The sequence below is a fragment of the Gymnoscopelus microlampas genome (assembly GCF_963454915.1).
Source record: "Gymnoscopelus microlampas genome assembly, chromosome: 22".
Lineage (NCBI taxonomy): Eukaryota > Metazoa > Chordata > Actinopteri > Myctophiformes > Myctophidae > Gymnoscopelus > Gymnoscopelus microlampas.
The window spans coordinates 35,411,107-35,424,689 of NC_139959.1; the positions used below are offsets into that span (position 1 = coordinate 35,411,107).

At 42.5% G+C, this 13,583-nt stretch overlaps 1 protein-coding gene and 1 long non-coding RNA gene across 3 annotated transcripts in view; one reads left to right on the forward strand and one right to left on the reverse strand.

Moving 5' to 3' along the window:
• LOC311038482 overlaps positions 1–13,583 on the forward strand; it is a 389,296-nt gene that overhangs the window by 223,046 nt on the left and 152,667 nt on the right. The gene's annotated exons all lie outside the window — the stretch shown is intronic.
• LOC311038474 (ATP-dependent zinc metalloprotease YME1L1-like) overlaps positions 1–13,583 on the reverse strand; it is a 30,045-nt gene that overhangs the window by 4,019 nt on the left and 12,443 nt on the right. For both annotated transcript variants that reach the window (XM_084048021.1, XM_084048020.1), the window contains exons 10-16: positions 11,349–11,481; positions 10,493–10,555; positions 10,104–10,216; positions 7,937–8,092; positions 3,595–3,746; positions 2,535–2,661; positions 1,393–1,466 (exon numbers count right to left, since the gene is read on the reverse strand). In XM_084048021.1, coding sequence (XP_083904147.1) covers positions 1,393–1,466; positions 2,535–2,661; positions 3,595–3,746; positions 7,937–8,092; positions 10,104–10,216; positions 10,493–10,555; positions 11,349–11,481 — 818 coding nt within the window. The remainder of the gene's footprint in view (positions 1–1,392; positions 1,467–2,534; positions 2,662–3,594; positions 3,747–7,936; positions 8,093–10,103; positions 10,217–10,492; positions 10,556–11,348; positions 11,482–13,583) is intronic.

Below are 13,583 nucleotides of genomic sequence, written 5' to 3' on the forward strand. Positions count from 1 at the left end.
TCCCTGCGCCTCGGGATCGAATCCTTCTCATCGCACTGTTTATTTAGCATATGATATAATTCACGTTGCAAATCATTGTATTAGGATTAAGGTTAGGTTGAAGCAGTTCCGCGTGCGTCACAGAAGGGGGCGTAACACAGGCCTTGCTGAGACCGGGGGTAATAAGGCCCGGTCGCGTCCTTTCAAGCTGCAAACCAAACACAATGACAGTTAGAGATCCCATCAAGGGAACAGGCAGACCTCTTATGCAACTGGTTGGTAACTGAGCACACAGAGAACACAAGAGACGGCTTCCAGCTATTTGAGAGACTAATAGCTAGGACAGTGTTCCAACCTCTCAAGGCATAATTACATGGCATGGTGACGATAGGGTCGACAATACAGGTTAAGTAGAGGGAACAGGGTTTGATGTTAGGATATTAACCCACTTAGACCGGGAACGCATCTGTGTCATTTTTAGATTTCTTAGGCTATTCAAAAATAACAGATCTACAAGCTCATAGAGAACAGAGAACAAAAAATATGAATCAAGATATTTCTTAAGCCATTAAGACCTTTTGATTTGAGCTAAAAAGCATTATTTTACACTTTGTCTATTCAAAAATAGCAGATCTACAAGCTCATAGCGCGCCACTCGTGCCGCGCTATGAGCTTGTAGATCTGCTATTTTTGAAAAATCGAGAAAATGTGTGCAAATCTTTGAATATATATATTTTTAAAGCGAACATTTGTAACTCAAATCTTTGCTTCTGGGGGTCCCTGGAACAAAATATTTTGAGATTGGGGTCCGCGGCCAAATACATATAATTTTGGGGTCCTTGACATTAAAAAGTTTTTTTTTTTAAACTGTTAGGATTTAGAAGACATTTTGTAGAACCAGAACCTCATGGGTTAAGTAGTTTCAAGCTAACGTTATAGCTAACTATTTTGAGAAACATTTTAAAATAGCGAAAATTGCCGTCGATCTACTTCGACACGTTGTGAGCTTGTATATCGGCAATTTGAAATATTTTCCAAATGTTTTTAAAGTTTATGCATAAGGGGCAAGGCGGCACGATAATTTAAATTGTGCTCGTATAGAAATCTACGATTCGAGTGTAGTGTGTATGCCGAGTTTGTAGTGGTGCAAATCTCTTCAGGAGATCAAGTCAGAACACATGAGTGAGAAAGGGATTATGTGGAGATGGGAGCAAAGTCTGGAATGTGTGACCGCTCATAGAGACCGTGAGATCCCCAACACAGTATTCAAGCTCTAGTCTCAGCCTCAGTTTCACTACGGCTGTTGATCATGTGTCTTCATTCTTTCTATTTTTTTATGCTAGCAGAAATGGGGACTTTTGGCAAAGCCGTTCACAGTCAGCAGTCCCATTAATACACATCAAAGTTGCATACCTTGTCACTCATTCCAAACCTGGTCACCATCATCTTGGCTATTCTTGTAGCTCCGTCAAAGTCGCTGGATGCTCCTGGGAACATAAATTGCATATTAAGCCTCCTTGTTTTTGGACATACGTATATATTGCTCGACAACAATAACACATGATATGACTACTAGCAGTGCTCCTTTGAACAACTCTCTGGCAGAGTCCTGCATGGGTCCAATTTTGAGAACCCGCACCCGCCCCGCCCGTCAATAATCAGATCCGTAGACCGACCCGTCACCTGTGATTATTTTAGAATACAAACCAGACCCACCCGTCAAATAATGGACCCGTTGTCCGCCTGTTTACCCGTGATTACATTGCAGAGTAAAATGTAAATAGCCTACAGACAGTCACTCAATTTAAAAGTGTGTTGCAATGTGTTGAAAAAGACCAAAGCCACACGCACAAACGCACATACGCAGTGCGCATGTGTCGTCGTTTACATTGTCAGATGGTTTTAATTTGAAGGTTTAACAGGATGTTCAATGTGTTTTTGTGAGTTAAGATAACTGACCGGCGTGCTCCATGCCGTTGTGCTCATAGACATATAAAAGGTAGACGCCTCCTTCGGCTCTGAGGCATTGGTATCACGGGGGCCATTTTAGCGTAGGAAAGCTTCCCTGAAGCTTCCGTGTGTGTCACAGAAGGGGGCGTTCGGTAGGCCAATCAGAGGCAAGTGGGGGCGGGACAACTAGATTCTGACAAATCTTAGAAAAGACGCACTGTGATTGGCCAGTAGTCAACGCACTGTGAGCGCTGTGATTGGCCAGTAGTCACTTTGAGTGTCCGTTTTCCTACGCGAAAATGGCGGCCGCGATACGAGTTGCTCCAACGAACTGCAGAGGCCAATGAGGTATCTAGGTTTCTATATCTATGGTTGTGCTGTGTTAAGTTACACAAGTGACGTTGTTTGGGCGGTAACAGTGCTCTATGATTTTCACAATAAAATGTTAACCACTCGCGTTTAGTTCAGGACCGCCCGTCCCCGTACCCGTGAACTTATGAAAGTATATTTTTCACCCGTCAAATGCGGGTACCAGTCGGGTATTCGCGGGTACCCCACCCGTTGCAGGACTCTGCTCTCTGGTGTCTGACACTGTCCCGTCTTACCGGTGGTGACTTCGTCGTCTCCGAAAATGAGCTCTTCTGCCACGCGGCCGCCCATGCTGACGTCCATCTGAGCCAAAAGCTGGGCTCGTGTCTCACTCCAGCGGTCGTTCTCTGGGAGCATTGACACCTGGTCATTGTCACAGAGAACAAAAAATATGAATCAAGATATTTCTTAACCCATTCAGACCTGGAACGCATCTGTGTCATTTTTTGATTTGAGCTAAAAAAGCATTATTTTACACTTTGGCTATTCAAAAATAGCAGATCTACAAGCTCGTAGCGCGGCACGGTGCCGCGCTATGAGCTTGTAGATCTGCTATTTTTGAAAAATCGAGAAAATGTGTGCAAATCTTTGAATATATATATTTTCAAAGCGAACATTTGTAACTCAAATCTTTGCTTCTGGGGGGGTCCCTGGAACAACATATTTTGAGATGGGGGGGTCTGCGGCCAAATACATATACATTTTGGGGTCCTTGACATTAAAAAGTTTGAAAACCACTGACATAGCAACATACGTTTTTTGAGTGGTGCCAACCACTCCTATATCTGACTTTGTCCGTGTGTCCGTGTGTCCTCTCTTCACACAGGGTGTGTTTTTTTTTTTAACTGTTAGGATTTAGAAGACATGGATCAACAGGATCATGGAGAAACACACACATATAGCTTATATAGATCTGGGTACATGATGGACAGAGAGCCCAATCAGAGTTTTCTTCTGAAGTGAGAGGATCTTTAAAAGATATTACACCCACTCAGACATGCGTGAAAAAGGTAAAGCTCACTATGGGTAGAGGTTCTCAAACTTTGTCATGTCAAGGACCCCCAAAATAATATGTATTTGGCTGTGGACCCCCCCCCCCCCCCATCACAAAACTATGTCGTGCCAGGGCAGGTAGGGGCGTCCAGAAGCAAAGATTTCAGTTAAAAATGTTCGCTTAAACATATATATCATATTCAAAGATTTGCACAAATGTTCAAGATTTTTCAAAATAGCAGATCTACAAGCTCATGGCACTGCACAAAACAGACGTGCTACGAGTGTGTGTTAAGTACTCACGTGGCCGAGGGTGGGGCCTCTGGGCATGATAGTGGCTTTATTGATGGGCATGGCATCTTTGGTGTAGTAGGCAACGATGGCATGGCCAGACTCATGGTAGGCTGTGATGGTCTTGTTCTTCTTGTCAATCTCTACACTCCTCCTCTCTGGGCCTGGAGACAAGGACACACACATAAAGGGGATGAATAATTAAAACTAACTTACTAATAATCAATGCCAGGAATAGAAAGAAAGATAAAAAGAAAGAAGACACATTTGAGCAAAGAATTGTCCCCGACAGAGCCTTTAACAATGATACTAATGAAGGCTCTGTTCCATTCTGGTCAAACATCAAGAGTCAGGGTGTTGACTCACTGGAAACACTCAGCTACAACAGTGGGTCTCAAAGTGTGGTCCAGGGACCCTCATGGTTCCTTGAGGGGGTTCCAAATGGACCGTTACGGGTGTGTAACTCTGAGAGTTACAGGTCTGTATCTCGGCTCCTGTGTTTTACTATGTATTTTTGGTGAGACATGCTATTTTCAACAGCGTATAACAAGCGAACGGGAGGGGGGGGGGAATCACATCAGGAACAACAGAGAGAAGTTTGATACACCCGTTTATGGGGTTGTTATAGCTTTTGCCCAGTCTACAGGAATTCAGGTGACACCACAAATGCATTGATTGATTGATTGATTGATTGATTGATTGATGTACTTTATTTAGTAAGACATGAGAACAACTAGCCTGGTAAACCCTCCCTCCGGAAATCTCATTTCAATTCGATTTCAGAAAGGAGTCTGGTCTGAAACGCCTTCCTCCAATAATCGCCCTGCTCAGCGAACCGACGAGCCTATCAGCGTCGTCGCTCATTGTTCTGTGATTGACAGCGACAGTTGGCCAATCAGGTGGCGAGTTCGAGTGAGCCCGAATGAACCCGAGTGCAGCCTGAGAGCCGCCGAAAAAAGACGAACGGCAGCCATTGTTGTTGTCCGAGTGCCTTCACTTCTTACTTTCAGTTTTATAACGCTTTCAAACTTCTTTTTTGAGGCACGGAATTTACTTATAAGATATCGTTTGGATAGAATTTAGTTGTTTAACTTCGTATATGTGGTCAATTAATCATGACAGAGCCTATTTAAAAATATAAATTTAGAGAACCGGCAGGGGCGGGGAGTGACACGCATGTATCCCAATAAGGCAACCTATTTTCGGCATGGCCGTCCCAAAAGTCCCGTTGCGTCACATAGTCTGGAGCTCGTCAAAATGAACTGCTCATTGGCTGAAGGGGACAACGGTATTACTCCCGCCCAACTCCAGCCCACAGCGATTATTGCAGAAAGGCGTTTCAGACCAGACTCCTTTCTGAAATCGAATTGAAATGAGATTTCCGGAGGGAGGGTTTACCAGGCTAGAGAACAACAGTACATGGAAGTACAAATTCACAATACAAGGTCTACTAAACTGGAAGACTCATAAAAGCACTGAGCTTGTTTCAAATGAGTTCCCCATGCACACAAATCATGATGACATATAAGAGACAGACAGATATACACAACTACTATAGAATGTCATACAATCAGTTTACAGGTTACTGGTATGAAGAGTGAGAAATATGTACAAAAGGAGAAGGAGAGAGGGGGGGGGGGTAGGGGGGTAGGTTAGGTTAGGACTTAGACAGGGGCCATTTTCCAATTGCAGCCTCCTGAAGGTGTATCTTTAGGGCTGTTTTGAAAGAGAGTAGGGTTTTACACTCCTTTACTCCTTTTGGTAGGGCGTTCCACATTTTTGATGAATAGCATGAGAACGAGTTACTTCCCTTTGTTGAGCCAAAAAAGGGTTGGACAAGGTTTGTGGAGCTGCCTCTGGTATTGTGATTGTGGACATCATTAACATTTTGGAAGTATTTTGACAAATACAGGGGGATCCCAATGTTGTGATATATCTTGAAGACCAGGCCCATAGCAAGTTGCTGTACTCTGTCCGCAACCCTAAGCCATCCAATCCTATCAAAATGATCAGGGGTTAGATGGGTTTTGTAGTTGAGGCCAAGAAGTAGCCTTACAAGTTTGTTTTGGGATGTTTGGAGCCTTGTTTTTAAGGCCTTGGTGGTGTTGTGATACCATGAAGTACATGCATAATCGTAATGACCTTGTATGAGGGCCACTGCAAGAGTCTTCAGAGTCTTCTTACTGACTTTACGATCAATACTCCGCAAATAGCGTGTTTTTTTGTGGACCGTTTTGATCGTTTTTTCAGCATTTTTGTCACCAGAGAGGTCAGCCTCCAAGATAGAGCCCAGGTAGGTAATTTCGTTTTTTCTTTTGATGATATCATCACCCGCTTTGATCGTGAAGCTCTCTGCCTTTCTGAGGTTAGGAGTGGACCCAAAGAGGATGCATTCCGTTTTGCCCAGGTGTAATGAGAGCTTGTTGTCGGAGAGCCAGATGCAGATCTTGTTGAGTTCAGAGCTGAGAGTTTTCTCAACCTGCAGCCTGTCCCTGTCCGAGACTAGCAGGGCCGAGTCATCTGCGAACAGGAACAGGTTGCAGTCGCAGGCTGACGACATGTCATTCACATATATCAGGAACAGTAAGGGTCCTAGTATACTTCCTTGGGGAACACCACAAGTCACTGGGAGGGGGGGGGACTGGGTGCCGTTTACTTCCACCACTTGCTCCCTCCCTTCCAGGTAGGATCTCATCCAGTTCACTGACGTGTCATCAAAACCTATTGCTCTGAGCTTATTGATCATAATCGGGTGATTAACGGTGTCAAAAGCCTTCTGGAGGTCCAGCATGACCATGCCGCAATATTTGCCCTTTTCAATCTCTTGTTTGATAGAGTCGTTCAAATAGAGAAGGCATGTGTCAGTGGAGTGGTTTGTTCTGAAGCCAGATTGGAATTTGTAGATTAGATTTTTCTCGGCAAGATACTTGTCGACCTGTTCATAGACTATTTTTTCCATGACTTTCGAGATGGAGCTTAGAATAGAAATAGGGCGGTAGTTGCCAGGGTCTAATTGGTTTCCTTTTTTGAACAGAGGGGTCACCCTTGCTTTTTTGAAGTCGTTGGGGACCTGTCCCTGTGTGGTGGAGAGGTTGAATATGTGGGTAATGATTGGAGCAATGGAGGCGGCTGAGTCTTTTAGAAATTTGGGGGGGATATTGTCGAGGCCTGTGGCTCTGTGTTGATGAAGAGCACTCAATTTTTTAAACACCTCTTCTGTTTTCACAGGGGAGAGTTTAAAGTCATCTATGCAAACACCCTGTTTTTCGTAAAATGAGACAACATACTCCTCACCATATCTCCCAGAGTGTGGAGGAAGTTTTTCAACCAAATCTGAGGCTACGGTCGTGAAGAATATGTTGAGGATTTTACTCACTTCGTGTTTGGATGAAATGAGAGTGTCATTCACCTTGAGGCTTAAGTTTGAAAGCCTGGTTTTCAATTTTTTGCTGCAGCCTAGGAGGTTCTTGAGTAGCCTCCAAAGCTCTCGTGTTTTTTTTTGATTTTCCTCAATCTTGTCATCGAGGTAGCTTTTTTCTGCTAACAGGAGCATGCTATTTACCTTGTTTCTTAGCTTGTTTTTTTCCTTTTCAAGTTTAGCTACGTGGGATTCGAGACCTTTGTTAAAACATTTGGCTAGTTTGATACCTGACATTCTTCCTGCCTACAAAAGGCTCATCTAGAGAGAGTCTGTAGTTAATCTGTCTCGTGCGTGGATTAAAGCTAAATTAAATCCCACAAGTCTTAATGTGAGTTTTGCAGTGGTGTAAAGTAACTAAGTACATTTACTCAAGTACTGTACTTATATACAATTTTGCGGTACTTTTACTTTACTGGAGTATTTCCAATTGTCTATACTTTTACTTCTACTCCACTACATCTCAGAGGCAAATATTATACTTATACTCCACTACAATTATTTGACAACTTTAGTTACTACCGTAATTACTTTGCAGATATAAATTACTATATTATAAAACATACATTAACCACTTCAGCTCTATTTTATACCTTGGCTATTCGAAAATAGCCGATCTACAAGCTCACAAGGCGTCGTGAGCTTGTAGATCGGCTATTTACAAACATTTTTGTGCTTTTACTTTTGATACTTTAAGCACATTTTTATACCAATACTTTTGTACTTTTAAGGAAATTTTGAATTTACCTGTAACAGAGCATGTCTACAATGACTTCAAAGTATTGATACTTTTACTAATTTTCCACCACTGGTGTGTGTGTGTGTCGGGGGGGGAGGGGGCATGCAGAGGGCCTGTGTGTGTGTGTGTGTGTGTGTGTGTGTGTGTGTGTGTGTGTGTGTGTGTGCGTGCGTGCGTGCGTGTGTTTGTCCACTCACCCATGAGGATCTTGTCCTTGGCAAACTCCAGGTCCCACATGGTGACCATCTCCTTCTCATCCACAGCTGCCTTCAGGGCGGCCTGGTTCACCAGGTTCTCCAGCTCGGCCCCAGAGAAGCCCACGGTGCCCCGGGCGATGATCTCAGCTTCCACAGCTTTGTTCAAACAAGAACAACAGAGACAAACAAAAAAATATCAAAGGAGGGGGACAGTTGATTTAACCCATTAAGACCGCGGGAAAGGATCTGTCATTTTAGATTAGAACCACTTTAATCATTATCTTATACTTTGGCTAATCAAAAATAGCAGATCTACTCATAGTGCAGCACTCTGTGCCACGCTATGAGCTTGTAGATCGGCAATGTTTATAAAAATCATGATTTTTTTTTTTTAAATCATATTTTAAATACAAATACAAATACAAATAAATTAGAAGACATACAAATGTCTTCTAAATCCTAACAGTTTTTTGAAAAAAACATATGTTGTTCTCAAACTTGTCAAGGACCCCAAAAATGATATGTATTTGGCCGCGGACCCCCATCGCAAAATATGTTGTTCCAGGGACCCCCAGAAGCAAAGATTTTAGTTAAAAATGTTCGCTTTTTAAAATATATATATATATTCAAAGATTTGCACAAATTTTCCATATTTTTCAAAAATAGCAGATCTACAAGCTCATAGCGCGGCACCGAGAGCTTGTAGATCTGCATTTTTTGTATAGCCAAAGTATAAAAATAATGGTTAAAGTGGTTACACACATGCGTTCCCGGTCTTAAAGGGTTAAGATGTTACCGGGGGGGTTTGAGACAGTGGGGGTCTTTCACATGACAGGAACAATAAAAGGTTCTGTCAGAGCAATGAATGAATAGAGTTTGCCATTCTGTATCTTAAATACAGAGTAGGGGGGAAGTTGTCTTGACTTCTAAACAGGTTGATTACTGATGCTTATGTGCTGCAGATGGCAGTGAAAACGGCCCGGAAGATCACCCACAGCAGTCTTCCTTCCATTGAGGACGTCTACGTCAGCAGGTGCAGGAGCAGTGCGCCCCCCCGCATTATGGAGGACCCCCACTCACCCGGCCCATAAGCTGTTTGACCCACTCCCCTCGGGGCAAGAGGCAGCGGTCCGTCAAAGCTAGAACTGAAAGGCTTAAACTGAAGGACTGATGAACTCTATGCCCCAATAAATGCACTTTCACTGTTCTGTTCTGCCTTGCTGTGCTGTTACTATACAGTAGCCCACGTCAAGGACCCCCAAATTGACACTTATTAGCCCGTGGACCCCCATTTGAAAAGATATGCCAGGGACCCCCATAAGAGAAGATTTTTATGGCTCTTTAATGGCATTTCCATCTCTGGGACTCCAATTTATATTGTAAAATCAAAGTTAATTTAACTCTGAGAGTGTACAAATGGAACCAAATGGACCCGTTAGGGTCCATTTGGTTCCATTTGTACACTCTCAGAGTTACAGACCCATAAGGGTCCATTTGGTTCTTAACTATCCATCATTTAGCTGGGGGTCCACGGGAACTCCCTCAAGGACCCCTGGGGGTCCCCGGACCCCACTTTCAGAACCAATGCAGTAGCCTATGCCTGTTTGATAAATGCTGGATGCTACTGTAACTGTTGCTACTGTAACTGTTCAGTTTTAATTCACTACACTAGGATGTTATGCATCTTTTTCATTTATTGATAAATCATTTATTGTACACTGGTCCCGAGTAGGATTTTCGTTTCACGTGCAAGCATGTACATGACATATAAAGTGAACCTTTCCAGTTTTGGCTGGAAAATGAAAATGAGTGACTTAAGGCCTTTGCAGACAGGGTGCGATTAGTCAATCAGTTTTTACCGCATGCGAAAAGATGCACGAATCGAACTGGGTTCGATAGAGAAAACGCATCGCCGCCGCCACTTGCCGCACGGCAAATTCGGAGCTGGTGTACATGAGGTCATAGAGAACCATGTGTTCATTTAAAAAATGATATTGTCCGTTTTTTTCCTTTTTTTTTACGAAAAATCGCACCGTCTGCAAAGGCCTTAAGGGGTAAAGTAATGATGGTCATCATCATTAGACAATTGAATTAGACCACGATACGTTTAGTTCAAATCCTACAAGCTTTTAATGACGTTCAAGTGTATTTTTCCATTGAAACCTACCAGGGTCTACTTTGATCTTGGACAGGTACCAGTTGAGGATCTCCGTGCGGCCTTTCACATCAGGCCTGGGGACGGTCACCTGCATGTCAAACCTCCCCGGTCTTATCAGAGCGCTGCAAAGTAAAAGCAGATGTAGACGTTCAGACACAAACCATATAAAGTATCTCTCCCATGCTGTACAATGTACAGTATAACCAATGTCATTGTTTTTGTGTTGAGTGTGTCCTTATATGTCCTTTATTTCAAATCTAATGATGCTTAACTACATACTTTATATTAATTTCTATCCAGGCAGAATGAGATGACAATTTAAACTAAATCACATCTTGCATCATGTTCAATATTATAGGTTTGCAGAACATATTTCCCTGAACACTGAACATACTTACTTATCCAAAGCCTCTGCGAAGTTTGTAGCGCCGATAACGATGACTCCTTCATTAGGTTTGAACCTGTAAAAAGACCAGAACATTGAGTTTTGTGTCCTGGTGTCCCTGTCCCAAAGAGTCACAACTCATAATGTTCCCCTCACTATGAATTGAGTACAAAGGACCCCAATGGAAACGAGCCAATGGCTTTCTTGGGGTTTTTAATTCCTCTTAGCTGACCTTGTATTGAACTGTACTTTCATGTGCTCTGCAAACTTCTAATAAAGTATTCAATCAATCAATCAATCCCCATCCTCTAAGCCAGGGGTTTTCAAAGTTTTTCAGCCCAAGGACTGTCCTCTGCTAGCTGACAGAGAGATGAAGCAGGGACCCCCCACTACATATTGCATAAAATTGTGTTTCATATTTAACTTTTTCATACATGGATTCATAGACTTGTTTGACAGCACTATCACGTTGGATTCATGTTAATGTGTATTTTCAGACATTTAACCACTTGAACCATCAATACTTAGTAAACTTGACCTTTCACTTGTACTTAGTCTGCTCCTTTCCCCCTCTACACCAAACCTCTTTGCCGAAAATATCAGATCTACAAGCTCAGAAAGCCTCGCAGCGCGAGGCGTTATGAGCTTGTAGATCTGGTATTTTTGGCTAAAGTTCTCCTCAGAATAGGGATGCTAGGGTTCAAGTGGTTAACGTAAAAAAAAGTCCTTTCACACAAAGATTTGGGGAACACCCTATAGTAACTCTGAGGACCCCCTAGGGGTCCCGGACACCCTATTAAAGACCCATGCTCTATATGTTAGGGGGGTCTAAGTGGTGACCCATTCACAGTGAATAACAGCAGACTAACCCGTCCATCTCTGCCAGCAGCTGGTTGATGGTTTGTCTGGAGTACGGGTGCATTGGAGACTCGATCCTTTTGCCTCCAACACTGTCCAGCTCATCAATGAATATCACACAGGGAGCGTTGGCTTTTGCCTCTTCTGTAAACCAAAAAGAAATAGGAAGAGAGAGTGATGAGTGTGATAGCCACCATTTTGAAGAAAGAGATGCTTCATTTGATCGAATATTGGATGTTGTTCAAATAAAAATCTGTATTGCTCTGTTTGAAGGATAGTACAGCGCATTAGTCCTTGTTTGACACAATTAGGGTTGGGATCCAGAACCGGACGAATCGGATCCAACATTGAGGAACCGGAATCGGTTTCAATCACATTTGGAACCATCTGCGGTCAGTGGTTTTAATTTCAAGGACCACCATAACTCTGATAGTGTACAAATGGAATCAAATGGACCCTAACGGGCCCATTTGATTCCATTTGTACACTATCAGAGTTACAGCGACGTAAGGGTCCTCAAGTAACCCAGAGGATCCCTGTACCTCACTTTGAGAACCACTACAAAAACATGTATACTGTATGTACAATTGAATTTGTGTTTACCAACAAGTTATAATGAAGGCCAAAATTATACAAATTTTTCCAAATTACAGTGATGTTGCTAGGTTTTCAATGTAATGGGTCCTGGGATGCAAGGGTGGTCTTTTAGATGGGTCCCAGGGACATTTTATGGGTCCCCAATTACACGCCCCCCCCCCCCCCCCCCTATCGTTTTCTTTGATCTCCAATCTCCATATCTTCTATGCGTGTGTGACTGTGTACATTATATCCTGATGCAGTGGATCTCAACCTTTTCAGGCAGCGACCCCCCAAAATAATCATATTTTAACTGGGGACCCCCCACCCTGAGGAATTAGGAGTTGAGGCACTTAATTTAGTTTGATTCAGTTCCACAGATACATATTGTGAAAATAGCAGATCTAGATCAGTGCGACCTGTTCCTGCTTTTCAAGACCGATACATATATTAAAAAATCATAAATATATTTTTTCAAATGTATATGATTCTGTAGTATTAGCACACCTTATGGTAAGAAATACTAGTAGTGGGCAACAGGTGGATTTAACATACCTTTGACCAATAGAATACATTTAATCATAGAACCTTTTAATCATTATTATTATTTTATTTTGTATTATTTATGAATGTAGAATTTATTTTTACTATTTATTGTGTAGACTGAAAACACTGGCTTACAGTGGAAGTATTGGCAAATAAAGAAATAGGAATTCAAGAAATAATGAAGACAAATACTGACAATGCCTATGAACATTGGCTTGCAGTTATTGCACATAGTCAACATGCAATAATACTATTAGGCTTGTCATTGAGAAAGGAACATAACGTTGTCTTTTTGAGGAGAAGTGGAACCTTATAAGTCACTTTAAGTTTAGCATGAGGGAGAGGGTCTACCCTCTTCAGGGAATTAATTGTTATGATATCTCTAAGCTACAGAAAACATCCAGTTGCCTATTAAACATACACAAGACACAGACGATAGACAACCGGTTACTTACAGCTGCCATTAATTAGTGCTTTTGTTTGCCTTTGTGGTCAAATCAGGGTCAAATGCATAGGATCAACGAGCCATCGTTAACCTGCTAATGTTACACAGCTGATTGGCAACATTAATCCACCACATCACTCTGATCTCCAAGCAAGTGGGAGAACACTCTAAAATCGGGGATTTTACTTTGGCTGGTCAATTTAAGATGACAACAGCAACAAAGATTAGTAGTAGACCTGTATGTATGATGATCAGTTATTATTCCAGACAGTGGTCTATTCTAGACGTTTTAACACGTTTAAGAGCAGGTCCTCATGCCGTCTCTCTCTCTCTCTCTCTCTCTCTCTCTCTCTCTCTCTCTCTCTCTCTCTCTCTCTCTCTCTCTCTCTCTCTCTCTCTCTCTCTCTCTCTCTCTCTCTCTCTCTCTCTCTCTCTCTCTCTCTCTCTCTCTCTCTCTCTCTCTCTCTCTCTCTCTAACGCCGTTTAACCGAGTTATACTTCTCCAGTACAACGGTGTCTAACCGGAGAGTTATACTTCTCCACCAACGGTGTCTAACCGAGAGAGTCCATGTAGATCACAGCTGACAAATATTATATATTATCGGAGCTATTATTAATGTTATCGGTTTTATCGGGATGACGTCATAATTCCTGATATCAGACCTATAATTATCGGGCC